The sequence below is a fragment of the Athene cunicularia genome (genome assembly GCF_003259725.1).
Source record: "Athene cunicularia isolate RWA chromosome Z unlocalized genomic scaffold, athCun1 chrZ_part3, whole genome shotgun sequence".
Lineage (NCBI taxonomy): Eukaryota > Metazoa > Chordata > Aves > Strigiformes > Strigidae > Athene > Athene cunicularia.
The window spans coordinates 9,678,770-9,698,409 of NW_020799144.1; the positions used below are offsets into that span (position 1 = coordinate 9,678,770).

Consider the following 19,640-nt stretch of genomic DNA (forward strand, 5'->3'; position numbering starts at 1 on the left):
CGGTGCGCCCGGGGTGGTGGCGGCGGTTGGGGCTCAGTCAGGGCGCCCGGAGGGCGCGAGTCGGGCCGCAGAGGGCCCGCGGGACACCTCTTGGTGGTGTCGGAGGGTCCTCAGGCCTGTCTGCTTACCCCGGTCAGAAAGTTATGTCAGAAGGGGTGGGCAGAGCTGGCGGCGGCCCTGCTGCATCAGGGGATGCCCTGCGGCTCCCTGCCGGCGGGCAGGGCCTTCCAGTTACCAGAGCTGGCCGTAGCAGCTTTGCCTTGACAGGGCAGCGATACCTCGTCTTTCAGGAAACAGACGAGATATGCCCGTTTTGTAGGAGCTGAAGCTAGACGTGGGTACGGTGAGATTGGCAAAGCTAGTGTGCCAGTTTATGCCACAGGGTCTTTTGCTCCCTCCCAGTAGTGTTGGACCTTCTGGCACAGGTTCTGCCTCTTGGCATGCAGCGGGTCGAGCTGGTGGCCTAAGCCATGGAGCTCGTGTGACTCTTAGTCTGCTGTCAGGTGCAGGGCCAAGAGCCTGCAGTGATCCAGCAGCCTCTCCATGTCCCCACTGGAAAAAAAAATGCAGTCTCTTAAGCATTGGGATTTCATTCTGAGTTTGTATTTTCCACTCTCCCTGTAGTTAATGCTTCCAGCCCTGGAAAGGTGTATGCTTTTTTTCACCTATGTCTCAAGCCCACCTTTTTTTGGTTATCTTTGGTCCAAATATGTTTTGAAAAGTGTCATTAATGCTTTCTGTCCGTGCAGAAAAACTGTTACCTAATTAGCGTTAATCTGGTGGTATGTAATAGTGGATTCGGAAGGGAAGCTCTTTGCCGCTCACGTGGGCTGTGCATGCAGATACATTATGTAGATGTTATGGACTTAGTTGCTGAGGATGGAGTTCCTGCTTAGTTTTAAGGAGATTGACTTTCCTCAGTAGTACACTTTAAACCGAGATGACCATATGAAACGTGGATACAAGCTGTGAAAACCACCTGTTTTGTGTTTATCTGCAAAGTGCAATGGTAGTGTGTTTATACATTGTTGCAGTTCCAAGTTACCTCTTCATATTTAGTCATACTTCTTGTATTCTGTCAGTGCTCACTGATCAAACATAAATGGACGGATTTCCTGTTTACAGTGTTAAAAGTGCACATGTCAAAAGCCATGTAAGGAGCAATGCTTGAAAGTACTGTGTTCTGTACGAACCCAGTATGGTGTTAGCTAGGTGTTTATGGATAGTTTAGCACAATTTTTAAGTCTAGGTTGACACTTCTAGGATGGTGTGGAAAAGATACTTTTTCATTATCAGGATGTAGGCCATAGGAATTAGTGCCTTAGAGGCACATATCCAGTATCTGGCAAGAAGAGGGCTCTGAATTGTGGGAATGAGGATTTGCAGAAGCGATCTGATTCAGGCACATGGTGGTAGTGTGTGGTATGATGGGAAAGTCTGTTAAGTGCTGGTTTAGTTCTCTGCTAGAGAGGTATCTCTAAACTGCCTTTTGAAGTGATGGTAGCTGCAGGTGTTTCTTTTCGCACACAACAGCCAACTTGTTCACAGGATGCACTATTTCTCTTTCTACTGTAGCCTTGAATGTTACAAGAACTATTTTATAAACAAAATATGTAGATAGGTAAAATAGTTAGGGATTTGATATATTATCAATTAACACATTTTTTTGCATTATTTCTTTATGAAATGCTTGGGTACATTATTGTATTTTACGGGGATGCCAAAGAGAAAAATGAACTGAACTTCTTAGTTTAATTTATGTTTCAGGCTTCTGAATTTGGCACAAAAAGGAGAACATCAACTGAAAGCAGTGAACCCTGTGAAAAGAAGACCAAGGCACGACAAGTTACTCTAGAAGACATCTGTAACCCACTGAAGACTCAGGATAAAAGTGAGTTTACTGTAAACGAGCCTTCAAGTATTTATACCCAATAAATAGTTTTTCATTGTACAATGTAAAGAAATTTGTCAGCGGATACTTTAGTAACAGTCTCTTGAGTGTAAGATACATCTCTGAAGAGCCATTTTGAGCATACTAGCTGTACTGTTAAGGCACCTTTCTGTATCTCAGAAATCACGTATTTGAGTCTTGCTTCAGAATTACTCTGCAAATGCCCTTCAGTAGGCTCAGCTTTAACAGGTCGTTCAATCAGTGAAGTCCAGATGCCCGGACAGAAATGCTGCAACTTCCCTTTCTGTGTTGGTTTAAGTCTGTCTTTTAGATGCAGGCTGAGATGTGACTTGACTTCTCACAGTGCTGTGAAATCTGGCCTGTGACTGGGATACCCAAAGGCTATCTCAAAGTAAATAGTTCTGATGCAGTGATCTTGACTGTGTAATGACAGCCACTTAATTACGTTGAAAATGCCTGTGCTCCATCTGGCTTTGAACTGAAAATTTAACAAATTACTGATGCTAGTAGAAAAACACATCAGTGAATATAAAGTTTGTTACACTTACACTTCATTGAAAGGAATTAGACTCTATAATTTTTTTTAGAGAGGGAATTATATTCAGTTTTGTGGGTGTGACAATTTGAAGTATCATTTAGACACCGTCATTTAGCAATACTGTCTGCTTCAAAACCATACTGAAAAAATCCTACTCATCTTCCAATATTCTTGGCTAATTTTGTGTCTTTGCGTTAGCAGTCCAGAAAATAATTGTGCTTATTTTCCAATGTATGAAGAAGCATATCAGTGAGGAGTACTGATTTTCCAGGGAAGTTAACCAGGCTGATTACATGCACGATTCTGTCAGGCTGGCAGAAACACTGCAGTGGGAAAGAGGAAGGAATGTAGGGGAGAGAGAGACAGAGCAAAATGTTTGTGTTCTCTGCTTACTGATGTTATTCTAGTAGACATTCTGTTGTAGAAAGTGTTGCTAATATGTTTTTGTTGTGTGTTTTTACTAAAGAAGAACCTCAGAAGTGTGAAAAGCCTCGCATATGTTTGCAAACTCTAGACAGACTGAGGGAATTCTGCAGTGATTCAGACCAGCAGTGTAGCAGAGTCCGGGAGGCTAGTTTTCAGAAGAAAGAACCTCTGACTTTGGAAAAATGTTCTGGTATTACTGGGACAAGTTCAGAATTGAAAAACCCTCTTCAGTCTCGGGACATTAGCCCAAAGGCTGCTCAGAAGGTAAGTAGAGATTTGGTCCAGTGCTGCATAGATTACTTTTTATGGTTTCAAAAGGCAATCTTTTGCACAAAAGTCCTTTTGTATTGTGTGTTCTATCATGAAACAGTGCAGCAGTACCCAGTAGACCAGTGTTTATGTACGGATGCTTTCCTGGAACTCTTAGCAGAATGCCTCTCATAGCTCTTCGGTGATACTGAAAAAAAGCAGTAATGAGAGAGCAGAAACACTGGCAGTGTACCTTATTGTGAAAAACCTATAATAGCATAGTAACAAATGTTCAGTGTGGCCCTTTTCTCAGCTTTCTTTCAGTTCTATCAGATTTGATACAGACTGTGAAATACCTAACAGGCTTTCTTTGCAAAAACGTGATTTACTCTTGTTACTAAGACGTAGCTTAATTCATTTGCTAATAAAACTTAACTACTAAATATATCACTGTTTTTTTCATCTGCAGAAGGTGTGGATAGCTCCCATGAAAAATTATCATTAATATACCTATGACACAAATTGATAAGAGTGTAATAGTATTTTGTGTCTTCTTTAATTATGTGGCTAATTAACATTAGTTAGTGGGTTGGGTTTTGGGGTCAGATTGCTCAGTTTGAAGTATTCAGGTCCTAAAAGGCATCTCATGGCTTACTGTGGTGGTGTTGCATTGGGACGATCGTGGTTTAAACCCAGACAGCAGCCAAACACCACCAAACACCGCTCGCTTCCCCTCCCCTTCCTGGAGGATGGGCAGAGAAAATTAGAGGGAAAAGGGAGATATGTAGGTTGATTATAAAAACAGTTTAATAACTGAAATAAAATAAAACAACAACAATAATAGAAAGTACAGTTGGGTAATGCACAATGTGATGGCTCACCACCCACTGACTGATACGCAGCCTGTTCCTGATTAACATTCGTGAAGAAAACCAAGATCCTGAAACCACAATCCTGGAAGCAAGAGAGAATCCCCTCCTTCCTGGCCAACTCTCCTCTATATACTGACCATGATGGAATATGATAGGGAATATTCCATTGCCCAGTTTGGGTCTGGTGCTCTGGCTGTGCTCCCTCCCAGGTTCTTGTATACCCGTGCATGAACAGGACAAGCAAGAGTTGGAGAGTCCTTGATCTCTTGAAAGCAGTCATACACTTCAGTGTATTATCAACATTCTTTTCATACCAAATCCCACACTGAACCCAAAACACAGCACTATTCTAGCTACTAAGAAGAAAAGTGATCTCTATCCCAGTCAAAACCAGGACAGGGACTCAACTGCTGTTTAGCAAAGCTTTACATGTGGCTTTTTGAAGGAAGGAGGTTTTTTGAAAGGTTGTATAGTTGATTTGACCTTCCCTGTTTGAAGACCATGACCTTAAACTTGAGTGTCTGGGTTGTGTGAACAGAAGATCAAAATACAAATAGTGAAGTGAACAGTTTGTGACGAGAGTTTTCTGTTGTGATGAGGGATTGAGATTATATAGGTGTGGTCAGTTGGAGAACACAGAAAACTGATTCCTTCTCTGTCCTTTGTTTTCAAACCCTTGTCTGTCTGTAACTTCTTAATTTCTGAACCTTTCTGTGAAGTATGCATGAGGAGTATTTAGTGACCTCTCTTCTGTAACACTGGAAAAAGCACATGCCTGGCACAAGTTGTCAGTTAAAAACGTGTGTTATGCTAACCACAGTAGAAGTCCGTGCTTTTTGAGCAAAGACACATTCAACTCTCTTTCCATCAAGCTCTGGGCCTAAGATGGTTGTTTCTGCAGAATTCAGGTTTTCTCTTCATCTTTCAACAGATGTGTTTCTTAATCTTTCAGGTATCAACAGGTGCAGTATTTCTGCCTTCCTACTCCGAAGTTGGTTTCCAGTGCATTAACACTGATGTGCTTTTTATAGCAGTATTGCCACTGCATATTCATATATTTAGATGCTTGTTGCCAATCAGCACCTGGGTCCAGTCGATTACAGATTGTAAGATTGACATGTTAACTCTCCCTTTCTAGATCACGGGGAAGGTCAGTTTTAATCATTGTGCAGAGAGGCTCTGTAAGCAAGAAGTATGCAAACTAAAAGTAAAGAGCAATTATTTCTTTCTTACTATACTCACTAGATAGTGAGGACACATGACACACTTGACAAAGCATTACTCTCATCTTTCTCTGTAAGAAGACACCTACTGAGTATGGGCTGGCCAGGCAGTCAGGTGGGGAGGGTCTGGCCTGCCTTCCTTGGAATGGCTCATCTTAGATGTTTGTGTCTTGCTTTTTTCTTAGACTTACAACTTTTTTATGTGAGTAATTTTCTTGAGCTGCTTACTTGCTGCCATCTCAACAATTCAAATTCCATATATGTTCTTACTTCTTTTACTTTCTTTCATGATCTTACTTCACATGCTTTGTCACAATAATTTTTTCTGTAAAATGAGATGAGATCATAGTGCTGGTCTGGCAGAGACCTTGGATCAAAGACTGCTGAGTCCTTGGACTGAGGATTTTGCAGACATTAAGCTCCTGGGGCCACCTGAGTTCTAGGAGTGGTACAGCTTTGTTTGTGTGGGGCTATGTTGTCTGCTTGTCAAATGGTTCATCCTTTGACTGTGGGCAGTTCTGGGAATTTTGCAATTCACAGTCAACAATACAGCTAAGTGTTCTTTTCTTCTCTGTTGTTTTCTGCCTCCATTCTTGGTACATTCTGATGACCCAGAGTGTATGATTTGTGCTATCTCTTTCTTTTCTCTGAATTACCATTGCTTCTAAGCAGTCTGTTGACTTTGTTCCTTGTAATCGAGATGGGACAGTTGTTAGAAAGTGAAGTTTACCAGGTTTATTTGCAGGTACAGAAACTCAGGGCACAACCTCATTGTGTTTTGTATAGTTATAGGCTTTAAAAACTTGTGGAGGGTGTTGCCTTTTGTGTTTTTTTAAACCAATTTTTTGAGTACTTGATACTGTGATATGAGGAGGAACTTCACTGTACTAAAAGACTGAATCCATCACCCCTGCTTACAATATGGAACAGAACAAAGTTGTAAAGCTGAAGTTGCTTGGCTAAGATAGGCAACATACTGTTGTTGCAAATGATAAACCTCAGAGAGTGGGCTCAAAGCCTTAACTCTGAAGAGTTTTAGAAACTGTAATAGAGATTTTCTGTGTTTAAGAATAAATTATTTTGGGAGGTTTGCTGAGCTTATGTAGGAAGGGCAGACTGGAAAAGAAATATGGGTTTGGGGCTTGAGACAGTGAACTGAGACTCGTATTGAATTGTTTTGTTTCTTGATTTACTGTGAATTTTTGGAACATCATTAATCTCTCTGCACTACAGTTTCTCACCTGTAAATTGGAGTGGTAATTCATCCTTATTTTTATATCTGGCCAGTTTACACTGCCCAGTCTTTGCAGCCTGGATGTCTCTGGATCTGTGTTTTGAAAGCTTATGGTACAGTAGGGATCTCATTTCAGCTGAGATGCCTGAGGACTGTTGTAAAGCCAGCTGACTAATTGATGAAAAACCTTTGACTTTCATGACTTTAATTCCTTTTCATTCCACATAAACTGTATTCTGTATATCCTATGTTAATAGTTTTTCTGCAGTTCTTGGGACTATTTGCTGCAGGAACAGCTCTATGGTCAATGTGAGTCAAGATCTGCAGGGGCAACTGATTTATTTGATGATTCCTAACTATACTTTTCTATATTTTATTTACAGGAGGAGTTACGCTGCAATCTTAGTCAGTTTTCTGCATCTTTTAAGTCTTACGAAAGTACTCAAAATACTTCAGACATAAATCTTAATAAGAGAACCAAAAGTATTTACACTCCACTAGAACTTCAATTCATAGATATGAAGAAACAGTATAAGGATGCTGTTCTGTGTGTGGAATGTGGATACAAATACCGCTTCTTTGGAGAAGATGCAGAGGTAATTTTTGCCTGGGTTATGGAAGGATGCTTGCATTATGTTAGTGTTGTACTTGGTCACTGGCCGCTTCCAGAAGGAAGGTGTTTGGGGGACATAAACTTCATGGGATTTTTTAAATACTTGAAATCAAGGTGGAAAATCTATACATGCGTAAATTGAAGACAATCCACTATGCATACAGTTCTTACCAAAACAGCATTTATTACTTTGTAGTGATATGGTAGTGCTTGCTGTCCTGCATATTAAGAACTTAAGATTGAGTTCCTAGAGTAATTACTTGTCTGTGTTGAAGTTGAAAAACTTTCAGAGGTGAATTCTCTGTCATGGCCCCAAATTTTACTGGTAGTATTTCAGTTTGGACGACAGTGGGACAAGTGGTGTAAAAGTAGATGAGTATACCCTGGGTGCAGAAGAGCTTCTTGGATGCATGTTCAGATGTGGCACCTACACATGCCAGATCTGTAGGAGTTGCAAAGTACATTTTAGCAAGCATAGTTTTAAAGTGACAGTTCATATATGGTTCATAATGAGCTTTTCCATGATCCATTCCAAAATCACTGCTAAAACCTCTTATCTGTGCTGTTTCCACACTTAAGACCAGCAAGAAACTTTGCTTAGTTACTGGGAATTAATTTTCCTGACCAGATTTGTACTGTGTAATTTGCCTACTCGTTTGCTGGTGCACTCACAGTCCAGAAATAGAAATATGCTATCCAGGGACACAATTCAGTATTTGATTGCAGTTCCTGCTTAAGAGCAGTTTCCCTAGCCAGTGAACACCTACCTTTTTGCCAAGGGGCAAAAAGACAAATACAAATCATACATTATAATGTCACATTTTAACAAGTGTTGTTACTCTTATCCTATGAAGTATTTAGTTTCCACTGCTCTTTGATACTGATTCTTCAGTATTTTAATTGATTAGCCAGCTTAATACCATCTCTATAACCACAGTTAATATAGCTCCGTTCTTTCTGTGTTTTTAGTCTTGTGGAAATTATTTGACCCTTTGTTGAGGTGTGTTGTAGAATCCTTGTGTGCGGTGCAGGTAGTTTATCTCACGGTGGTAAAGATCAAGGTGCAGCCTAATAATCTGACGCGTGAGATCTGTGATACTGAAGCCCCTGTTTGTGACAACATGCTGTGACAGGACGGTAGATGGGCCTAGATCTCTGGGTGTTTTCCTTTTGACACTGGGCTTTTAATTGTAGTTGTTCATCAGTGTTGTCATCAAGATGAGCTCTGGTATTGCATTTTGAACTATTGGCTGACACTTCTTCTTGTACTTTACAGATTGCAGCTAAAGAACTAAACATTTATTGTCATCAGGATCATAACTTTATGACTGCCAGTATACCATGTCACAGACTGTTTGTCCATGTACGGCGACTTGTAGCAAAAGGATATAAGGTTATTCCTGGCTTTTATTAAATGACATTAAGAACAGAATAGCATTGAAATAACTTGCACTTATTGTACCAGAGTCTTACTTCAATGAAGAAGTGGGAAGCTCATTATAACTTGTTATTGCGATTAAAATGGCTAACTTTCCTTTGTTTCAATTTCTCTATTCTGGTGAGCATCATGAAATTTAAGTAGATTCAAGCTTCCTCTGTTTTACAGAAAAGTTTGTTTTCTAGAACAGTTCTAGAACAATTTTTTCTCTCTTTTTTTATCAAGCCTTTGTATTTGATAAAGAGAAATTTATATATCCGCTCTCTTTATTTTTCCTCACATCCTTGTTTTTCTTATCCTAGCCCCTATTTTTTCCTCTTTTCCTTCCTATTGTTAATCCCTGTAATTCTGTGGCTTTCTGTTGATACTTTTTTTTTCTGCTTATGAGAAAAGGACTGGTTGAATTTAAATTGATTGCAGCAACCATTCTCTGGCAACTGGTAAGCTCTAGCTAAATTGTTTCAAAATAGGACAAGAAGCACAGGGGCAGGAGTTGAGAGGGCAGTTAGAAGTGGATAGAGTGTAAGGAAAAGCAGTGCCTTATTGTCTCATTAGTAGGATTGATGCTAGCCTCTGCCCTTCCGGCTCAGCTTTAATGATGCACTTGCTGTTTGCACATCTTAAAAGATCACCAAATTTATAAAATTAAAAAAAAAAAAAATTGTTATCAAAGAGCTAACTTTGTTTCTTGTCTGTGTGCCTGTAGGTTGGAGTAATAAAACAAATGGAAACTGCAGCACTGAAGGCTGCTGGAGAAAATAAAAGCTCTCTCTTCAGCCGGAAACTGACTGCACTCTACACAAAGTCAACGCTTATTGGAGAAGATATCCTTTTCAAAGAAATTCGGTTTCACACTCTAATCTTCGGTGTATGAGAGGCTGAATTCTAGTATTGTCACCTAGATGGAAAATGAGTAACTACTGACATAAGAGTGGCAGCAGGAAATAAAATTCCTTTAATTTTACGTGGTGGTAAAATGTTGTGCTGGCTTTATAAAGAATTTAATCTCTTCAGGGCTTTAGGTTTGTGTTGAAGTGGCAGAGTTTGTGTTTGCTGTAGTTTCTTTCTGAAGACAGAGAGTGGACTTCCTGGGTCTACACTGTTCTGTAGGTCTTGTCTTCAGCTGGGTGTTTCACCAGATTGAGAATGCATAGCATTAGTGATTCAGGAAGCTGTGAAGGAAGAAAAACTGACTGTTTTGTGTCACAATTTGCTTTAAGTGACAAGAAGGTTATAAAATCAACAGGCTGTTAATAATCTGGCTAGGCAGTTAACTCCTGACCGTTGTAGTAAAGCAAATGCAAAAATGAGATTGAAAGAGTTTTTAACCATTGAAGTTATTTTCTTAATTTCTTTCCCTCTGGATTTTGTTTTCCTATCTGCTGCCTTATCTACCTCATGTGTTTTTCTTTTAATTTCTCAAACCAGTACTTACTAGATTCCAAGATCTGAAAAGATTGTTAGATCAATGCCTGTGAGGTTGCGCTTACAGGGTGGATCAGGGAAGCAGATAACGAAGTCCTGAGATTTTGTTGGAAAACTTCTGATATATTTAAAGATGAAAGCAGGCTCGGCAATATGACCCAGCCTCGTGGATAGATACGTGGCAAGTTTTCAATACAACTAACCTAATGCTTCTGCTAAGATGTAGACTTTTGTTTAACTCGGGGTAACTGCCTGCTTTTCAGTTGCTCCATACCTAGTGCCTTTAGTATTTTCTTTTAGGTGCATGAGGTTTGTGCATATGAAGTAAAAAGGACAAGATGGAGTACCCCACGTGTAGAATCGGCTGCTGGTTTAACTTTTGACACAACTGCTCTTACTTAAATGAGGAGACCCACAGACAAGTCAAGATTGTCTTTGCCTGAGCTGATGAAATCTGTATGTTGTGTAAGTGCCTGTCCTGTGAAGACAAGTGCTGACTTCAGTTCTCATGCTAGCAAGTCATCTGAAGTTCACTAAAATTACAGTAGGAGTCAAAATAATAAAAGTCAAATCAAAAGTCAGCCTCTACTCTGACAGGCCTAGCACAAAAGTCTAGTTGAGAAGGACTTAGATCTAGAAGGACATTTGAATTATCCACCAAAATCTGTGTGCTATTTTTTTTAACAATTGTTACATGTGAACCCTTTGCTGAAACTAGATGATTCTGTAGATGTTGAAGAGGTTACAACAGATGTTCCTGATAACTACCTCCTCTGTATCTGTGAAAATGGAGAAAACTTAAAAAACAGGAAGAAAGGCGACATCATTATAGGCATTATGGTAAGTTAGTATCACAGGGGAATCAGTATTTCAGGGTTCTGGTGGGGTTTTTTGGGGGCTTTATTGTTTTTTTTTGAGAAATGAATGATTATCTTCTTAAATTCATGATTGTTCTGTCTTTCAGATTTTTTTTTGGTTTTGTTTTTTTTGTAACAAGGTGCAGTTTAGGTAAGATCATCTGTGTGTGACTTGTGATGTCCTTATATTTGAAAACTGCAGAAAAGGTCTGGAGTTGATAGTTGAATATTCCTGATACCGTTTTTGCTGCCATGTCACTTCAAAACATAGCTGTATTTTAACCAAATACAGGGAAATCATTAGTTCAGATGCTTTACTAACTTTAAAGTTTAAATGTTTAAAGGGTCGGTATTTTAAAGCTTGTGAGCACTTTTCTCCTCTAGAAAATACTGTTCTTTAGTGGAAGAGGTGCTTTTTTTACTGTTTACATTTCAGATTTGTATTCTCTTTTATGCTAAAAATTAAATCTAGGATTGTTTAACTGGCAAAAGACAGTGATAACTGAAGCCCAGTCTGCTGATAATTCATTAATTTAAAAGTGTCTTGATTGTGCTTGTATTTGAATGTCACACTGCAGTGGGGAGAGAACAACAAAAGCAAGTGCTGGTCTAACAGTTTCAAGGCTGAATTGCATATACCTTCCATAGACTTTCAATTATGTAGATTTGCCTAGTTATAGAAGTTGATCAGTGATGGGCAGATGATAACAAGAGCACATTTACATTTTTAAGATATTGTTATCATTTATCAGGACAAAATTATGGTAAGTCTTTCGGAATTACTACAGTATCATAGATTTGAAAACCCCGTTTATATTTTTTTGATCTGCCACTTTCACTAAGTGTATGGGTGCTATATAATTTTGTGCTACACACCTTAAATTTTCTTTCTGACAACAATTTGAGTCACTGAAACACTCCCTGAAAATGTAAATATTCCATGCTTTTTTTTTTTTTTTTCATTTGACAGGCTGTCCAACCAACTACCGGAGAGGTAATTTTTGACAGTTTTCAGGACTGTGCATCTCGCTTAGAATTAGAGAGTCGGGTGTTGCACCTGCAGCCAGTTGAAATAATACTTCCATCTAGCTTGTCGGATCAATCAGAAAAGCTCATCAACAGTATAACCTCCATGAGGTATGTTCTACTGGGATTTTACTGTTTGGGGTTTTTTTCTTTTTCTTTAATTACAGTATAGCTATTGATAAGAGATTAGATACAGAAGCAAGCATGGATGTGTAGTTCTGTCAAGGCCCATCTCACAATGGCTGTCGTTTTGTTGCTGGATTGAAAATTCCTCAGATCCAACCCAGTTCTGGGCACTCCTTAAGCTGTATTTATGCTGAAATTAATGGCTTCTGTTTCAGGCCTTTGAGAGATTTGTGCGCCTAAACTTTCGTTGTTTTCATTTAGATCATCTTGCTCCCACACTCCTGATCATCTGATCTGTTGGATTTTAGAGCTCATATACTTCTCTTTGGGATCTGAAAGTGTTGTTATGTGACTGTTTTTCTTGTTTGTTGTAGTCTGAAGTTCTCTAAAAGGCTTGAAACTTCTAATAATGTAGATAGGTATAGAAAACCTTTGCTTATATTATTTTATATAATTTTATATTATTTTTATAATTTTATATTATTTTATATAACCTTTGCTTATATTAAACCTTTGTTTATATTTTGCATTCTCTTTGTGTATTTCAAGAGCAAATCTGTGTGTTTTCTATATCAGTTTTACTGTGGTATAAAGACAATACGATGTAATTTGTAGGATAATAGCTGAAGGTTGAAGCAATCCTGTGAACATGAGGTGAACTTGCAGAATCTTGCAGATGAAATTTTTATGAGAAAATACCAGGTTTTCACTTTTTCTTTTTGTTAAACTGTGCAGCTCTGGGTTGTAGAGAGCTAGCTTAGAACTTGGCATTTCCATATTGAATGAACTAGTCAGAAAGCATATTTTTCTTTTATGTGTTAACAAAACTGAAGCTAAAGAAAGCCAAAGAAAAGTAAATGTAATATATAGATGAAGTTTTATATTGGAAGGAAGATATAAATTTCATCACTCTTCCATACTGTAAAGATAGACAAATGTATCACAGTCATGTGGATGGTAGCCACTTGAAAGGCAGTTAACTCTGTACTTTGACTACCTCTCTTAAACTCTGCTCAAGTCTTGTAGCTTCCTCTAATATTCCAGACAGCTGAGCTCCTTAATCAGTGTGCTGTACAGGCATTCCTTTCCCCACCAGCCATTGTAATCCTTCTTCGTCCCCTTGACTAAAAAAAAAAAAAAAAAAATTTTTAAAAAAAATTGACATGAAGTGTTGGGTAGGCAGTCAGCTCATCAGGAAAAGCTGATTTTGTGGCACTTTATAGGAAAGTGCACAGATGTTGCTGTACTCGGTTATCGAGCTTCCAAGGGCACATGTGTATGAGAGGCAAGACTGAGAGGAGGGACTGAAAACGTCTGATTTGGTGTCAGGCATTTTAAGGAAATGTGGCTTGTGAAGGTGGCGTATTAATCATAATTGGTGGCATTGTAATAAGCATTATTACATGCTTGTAGTGAAGTGTTCACTTACCATGCAATGCTCTTCTGTTCCCTCAGCTCATGTATGGACTGCAAAGCCATAACAAGTTGTAAAGGTTAACTCTAAGCAAACAAAATCAGTGTATTTCTTGCTTGTTCTTAAAGTCTTAAAATGGCTTGTTAAGACTTGGGCAGATGAAATACCAGATCAGGAAGTAACAAACCTCTTCCAATTGCCAACAGATGTACATTTTTGCCTTGCTCATCCTTTTACTTTGATAACTTACTTTCTTGCAAATCAGTTCCATAGGAGTATGCCCAAAATATTTCTAAATATACCATGATGAAGATTAACAGTTCTTATTTTTGTTTATTTGTTTTGTGTTTTTTTGTTGCTGGTGTTGTGCAGTGACAGTTTTGTGGAAGCCATAGGAGGGTAAAATGGGGTAATAAACCGACAAAGCATTTCACAGAAACAAGTATTTTAGTTGTGTGTTAAGGTAATTTGGATGCAAGTTTGAGAGCAATTGTCTTTTGTTTTTCCTTTGGTTGTGCACAGCTGAGAATGTTAGTCAGTAACTTCTAATTTCTATTAAGAACAAAAATTACCACCCATTAGCTGATTTTTGTGAACAGGTACTAATTTGTAGGTTTCTCCCCTTTCTGGTAATTTACTAGGCAGCTCTCCAGTGTAAATGTCCTTGATTATATGGGCGTGGTAAAAATAAAACACATTACTTGAGTATGTTTCAGTAGCTTTATCTCAAAACAAATGGATTTTCTTGTATCAAAGATTTAACCAGTAGAGGGCCCTGAAGTATTTGGTATTAATTTAAGTGGTTCCAATATGCTGTTTTCTTGTGCTTTTAACTAGGCTCCAGTTTTTATAGAATTGCTTTTATACAGGCAATAATTTTAATGCATATTGAGTGGTCTAAAGTATTCAATTTTGGTTATTGTCCATTACCTGGTAATTTCATTCTTTGTCTGCTCTTTTCTAATAACTCCCGGTGAGAATCATCCATTAGCTGAGAAAGGTTTCATTTCTATAATTTTAAGACTTTTCTGACTAAAACCATGGGAGCTAGATCTTGTGTTTCAAGAAGACTCCTCATCTTTTTATGTATTTATAATGCAGGAGAAAACCACCGAATGTATAAAACCAGGGTACAAATGAAAGAGACAGATGGTCCCAGGAGGTATACAGCTTGGAGTGGCTGAGAGCAGGGAAGAGAAGGGTTCCTCTGCTCACTACATGCCTGTGTCATGTAAGAATTGCAGTAGAGGTTGTCTCAGTAACTTGGGGAATGATTTGATTTTGCATGTTGGAACTTTGCACTGAGTGACCAAGGTGATGTGGCCAAGTCTCCTCCAGCACAAAGAATGTGCTGATGGTAATTAACAAAAATGAAAATATTTAGTCCAGATAAACCACTGGAACATTACTAGAGCAGTTATAATCTGGTTCAGTGCCTGGTTATATTGACAGAGTTGAGAGTATGAGTGTGTTTTCCTTCAATTTCTGTGTGCTTTTTTTTTTTTTTTTAAATAGACAAAGACCAAATGTGAATATTATATACTGGTGTACATGTCTCTCTGCCTTTACAAAAATAAACCATACAAAATTCCTCCTTATGGAATTCTGTGCTTCCTTCTTCCTGTTCTTTTCTTGTTGCCACCACAGCTATGTCCAGTCTCAGCAATGTCATTCATTGGTACTTCTATTTTGGGACTGTGTACATTTTCACAGCGAAATTTACATCAAAGAAATGCATGTCACAGGAGGAAAAAACAGCTGAGCAGTAGAGTGCTGCTGTTTTAAATTAGTTTTTATCAGAAATAAGAGCCAAATAGAAAGAGCCAGAAAGGTTCTAGTGTTTTAATCTGGTTGACAGTCACCAAGAGCTACTACTTATGCCTAAGGAGTACTTTATTATGGTAATTTTCTGTGGATTACTGTAGAATAGTTGTGAAGAGATTTGAGTCAGAAATGAAAGTGTAACTAAAATACAGAATTGAAAGTGGCCTCATCACTTTTTGAGTTTTATGCAGCACAGTGATCGTGAAAAGTTTGCTTATCTTGCAGATCAGTGGAGAAAATAGTTTCACTCGTTTATAAGTGGCTGTAAACATGGTCTTGCAGTTGGAAGGTTGTTAATACAAGACTGAAACAGCAGCAGAGCTGTTTTAAGAACTGTTGAAGAGCAGCAGTTTGAGCTGTGCGCAAGAAAACAGTTTGCAGTTTAAGTGGAAGATTTAGTCCTGCTTTTGAAGTTCTCCATGTCTAATTTAAGCATGAACATTAATGAAATGATCAGTAAACAAAGCTAAAAGCTAATGTAGCAAGATTACTTAGCTGTTTATACGATTTGTCCATACAATCGAGTTTTAATTCAGTTAGTATGAAGCCAGTTTAGGTAAATTTCATAACAGGGCAGGGGGAATCCTAGCCTTAATCAATAGATATTTTAGCACTGGTTGAAATGAAGTTAGACTCATCCATCTTTTTGTAAAGATTTTGCTTAATCATTTGGATTAAACTCTGGCATTCTGCCAGCCTGGAGCAAGCTTTATAAAATATTTTTAACTTGTGCTGTAGATTTGTGTTACAAGTGACAAACTTTCCCCTTTGGTAATTTAAAACTCATGGAAGCATATGTATTGAAATGTGTGGTATGGGTTCACGTTCGTTTGCTTCTAGTGTGTTTGCTGTTCCAGGGGTAAATGAAATGCCTCTGTTGCCAGTGTTATGACAGACATTGTCCATAAAAAACTACAAAGTGCTATTCAAGGACAGATTTAATGACTAGACAGTACTATTCAAGGATACTGAACTGGAGGTCAGTTTTGGTGGAGAGCCTTCCTTCAGAAGCACAGTGTAAGTTAAAAGTAGGCTGCAGAAACTGGTTCAGAACAGACTGTTCTGGTGGGTACTGTACTGTTCCCGAACCATTAGTAACATCTGTTTGCAAGTGCTGGCCTGGCTGGAGGAAAATCTTTCAATACTTTTAGTTTCCTTCTCTCTAGAAAACCAAGAAAACACTATTGCCTTCAAAAGAATGTATATTTTTCTCAGAGAACACTCTGTTTTGTAGTCCAGGCTCTTCCTCATTAAGGGTCAGGACCCATCCTTCCTAATATATTGGCTGCATGAGAAGTCTTGCCTGTACTGTTTTTCTGATACCATTTTTGAGGCTTGTTCCCTTTTGGTTCCTGCTTCTCTCATGTGCCCCTTTCTTGTTTAATTGAAAAATTCAGTAAGAGTGCCCCAGTGCTCCTCTTTATATTTTTTCCATTTGCCCTTTTTTTGGTTATGTTTTAGTCTCTAACATTCTTTGACACCATGTAAAAACACACTGATCACAAGTACTCCACTTTCAATCTAAAGCATAATTTCACCAAAGTCTGCACTGTTTTAGTTTTTCTACATCTTGTTTGATGTCTGGCCAACAATCTAAAAGCAGGATGATATGATAACTCACCTGTTGTCTATGCCCACTGATTTTTCACTTTATTATGTTTGTAGAGCATAATGTCTTCCTTTTACTAGCTTGGATCTGTAATCTGGCAGACAGCTTTGACACAACCTCCATCATGCACTGCTTTGTTTAGACCACAGATAGGTCTGCTACTTGTTTCCCTGTAATATGTCTTAAGATTTTTTTCCTTCTGATTATGGCCTTCAGATTTCTGTTTCAGTACTGCAATATTGTCTTTGGCTTGGAGTTTGCTCCCTGGTATTCCATTGAGAATTAAAACCATCTTCCCTGCTCAGTGGTATGATCAAGTTACTCCTGGGCCAAATCCCTCAATTAGATGATCTGCCATCATTACATGCAGCACAGGTCTTTTTTCTTTGTGTTTAAGGACCATTCTAAATAACATTTTAGCAGTGATTTCTGCTGTTAATTTCCTATCACTTTTGGTCTCTTGGGTATCTGCATTGATCTTAGGTGTGTTACTTTATAGTTTCAGCTCTGTCATGATCTCTTACTAGCCCAAAGCATTAGCTGTCGCATAGCTGGTGAGGATACTTGCTGATTGGTTGTTTCTTGTCATCCTGCCTCCTGATTGTAGTTCACCAGAAATCAAGAATAAGAGATGTCTTCTGGCTTTTTTATTTCAGTATGTGTGGTCCCATAGTAGAATGCAAGAGTGCTTTGGATTTCTTGAAATGGGAAGTACAACTGTCTTTATAAGTTAACTTGAAAAGGGTATAGGAGTTGAGCTATAGCTGATATATTACTGCATTGGTCAGTAGTGCTATTCATTGCTAATTACAGAATCGTCTAGGTTGGAAAAGATCTTGAAGATCATTCAGTCCAACCATTAACCTAACAATGACAGTTCCCAACTACACCAGATCCCTGAGCGCTATGTTGACCCGACTCTTGAACACCTCCAGGGATGGGGACACCACCACTGCCCTGGGCAGCCCATTCCAACGCCCAACAACCCCTTCTGGAAAGAAATGCTTCCTAATATCTAGTCTAAACCTTTCCTGGCGCAATTTGAGGCCGTTCCCTCTTGTCCTATTGCTTATTACTAGGCTAAAGAGACTCATCCCCAGCTCTCTGCACCCTCCTTTCAGGCAGCTGTAGAGGGCGATGAGGTCTCCCCTCAGCCTCCTCTTCTCCAGACTAAACACCCCCAGTTCCCTCAGCTGCTCCCCAGCAGACCTGTGCTCCAGACCCTGCACCAGCTCCGTTGCCCTTCTCTGGACACGCTTGAGTCATTCAATGTCCTTTTTGGAGTGAGGGGCCCAAAACTGAACACAGTTATTGAGGTGCGGCCTTACCAGTGCCGAGTACAGGGCTCAGATCCCTTCCCTGTCCCTGCTGGCCACGCCAGTGCTGACACAAGCCAGGATGCCATTGGCCTTCTTGGCCCCCTGGGCACACTGCTGGCTCCTGTTCAGCCAGCTGTCAATCACCCCCCCAGGTCCTTCTCTGACTGACAGCTCTCCAGCCACTCCTCCCCAAGCCTGTAGCGCTGCTGGGGGTTGTTGTGGCCCAAGGGCAGCCCCCGGCATTTGCCCTCAGTGAAACTCCCCCAGCTGGGCTCAGCCCATGGCTCCAGCCTGTCCAGGTCTCTCTGCAGAGCCTCCCTACCCTCGAGCAGATCAACACTCCCACCCAACTGGGTGTCATCTGCAAATTGACCGAGGGTGCACTTGATCCCCTCATCTAGATCATCAATAAAGATGTTAAACAGGAGTGGCCCCAACACCCAGCCCTGGGGGACACCACTCGTGACCGGCCACCAACCGGATTTAACTCCGTTCACCACAACTCTCTGGGCCCAGACATCCAGACAGTTTTTACCCAGCAAAGCGTGTGCCCATCCAAGCCTCGAGCAGCCAGTGTTGCCAGGAGAATGCTGTGGGAAACGGTGTCAAAGGCCTTACAGAAGTCAAGGTAAACAACATCCACAGCCTTTCTCTCATCCAATCAGCAGGTCACTCTGTCATAGAAGGAGATCAGGTTTGTCAGGCAGGACCTGCCTTTCATAAACCCACACTGACTGGGCCTGAACATCTGGTTTTCCCTCATGTGTTGTGTGATGGTACTCAGGGTGAGCTGCTCCATCAGCTTCCTGGGCACCGAAGTCAAGCTGACAGGTCTGTAATTTCCCGGATCATCCTTCCAACCCTTCTTATACATGGGCATTACTTTGGCCAATTTCCAATCTGTTGGGACCTCCCTGGTCAACCAGGACTGCTGGTAAATGATGGAAAGCAGCTTGGTGAGCACCCCAGCCAGCTCCTTCAGCACCCTCGGGTGTATCCCGTCCTGTCCCATAGACTTGTATGTGTTTATGTGAGGCAGCAGGTCACTGACTGTCTCCTGGATTGCAGAGGGTTGTTCTGCCAGTTTCTGTCTTCTGGCTGAGGAGGCTGGATTCCCTCAGTACAGCTAGTCTTGCTCTTAAAGACTGAGGCAAAGAAGGCATTAAAGACCTCAGCCTTTTCCTCGTCACTTGTTACCATGTTTTCTCCTGCATCTGGCAGGGGATGGAGGCTCTCTCTGGTCTTTCTTTTGCTGCTCACATACTTATAGAAACGTTTCTTGTTCTTGATTGCTGAAGCCAGACTAATTTCCAGCTGGGCTTTAGACCTCCTGATTTCTGCCCTGCATAGCCTCACAGCATCTTCGTAATCACTGTGTGTCTATCCCCTTCCTCCAAAGGCTGTAAGCTCTCCTTTTCTCCCTGAGTTGCAGCCAAAGCTCCCTGTTCAGCCAGGGTTGCCTTCTCTGTTGCCGGCTTCTCTGACAGGGCCTGAGGACAGCCTGCTCCTGTGCCAGGAAGACTTCCTTCTCAAAG

The 19,640-nt window shown here is 40.1% G+C and overlaps 1 protein-coding gene across 2 annotated transcripts in view; it reads left to right on the forward strand.

The window, feature by feature from the left end:
• The first annotated feature begins 987 nt into the window (after window positions 1–987).
• The window catches only part of MSH3 (mutS homolog 3), a 118,790-nt gene continuing 100,137 nt past the window's right edge, over window positions 988–19,640 (forward strand). The window contains exons 1-8 of one of the 2 annotated variants that reach the window (XM_026866590.1): window positions 988–1,009; window positions 1,768–1,891; window positions 2,917–3,140; window positions 6,838–7,050; window positions 8,344–8,460; window positions 9,212–9,329; window positions 10,625–10,770; window positions 11,758–11,924. In XM_026866590.1, the coding sequence (XP_026722391.1) occupies window positions 1,007–1,009; window positions 1,768–1,891; window positions 2,917–3,140; window positions 6,838–7,050; window positions 8,344–8,460; window positions 9,212–9,329; window positions 10,625–10,770; window positions 11,758–11,924 (1,112 nt within the window). In that variant the 5' untranslated portion in view covers window positions 988–1,006. The remainder of the gene's footprint in view (window positions 1,010–1,767; window positions 1,892–2,916; window positions 3,141–6,837; window positions 7,051–8,343; window positions 8,461–9,211; window positions 9,330–10,624; window positions 10,771–11,757; window positions 11,925–19,640) is intronic. The other variant, XM_026866591.1, reaches the window with a different exon arrangement.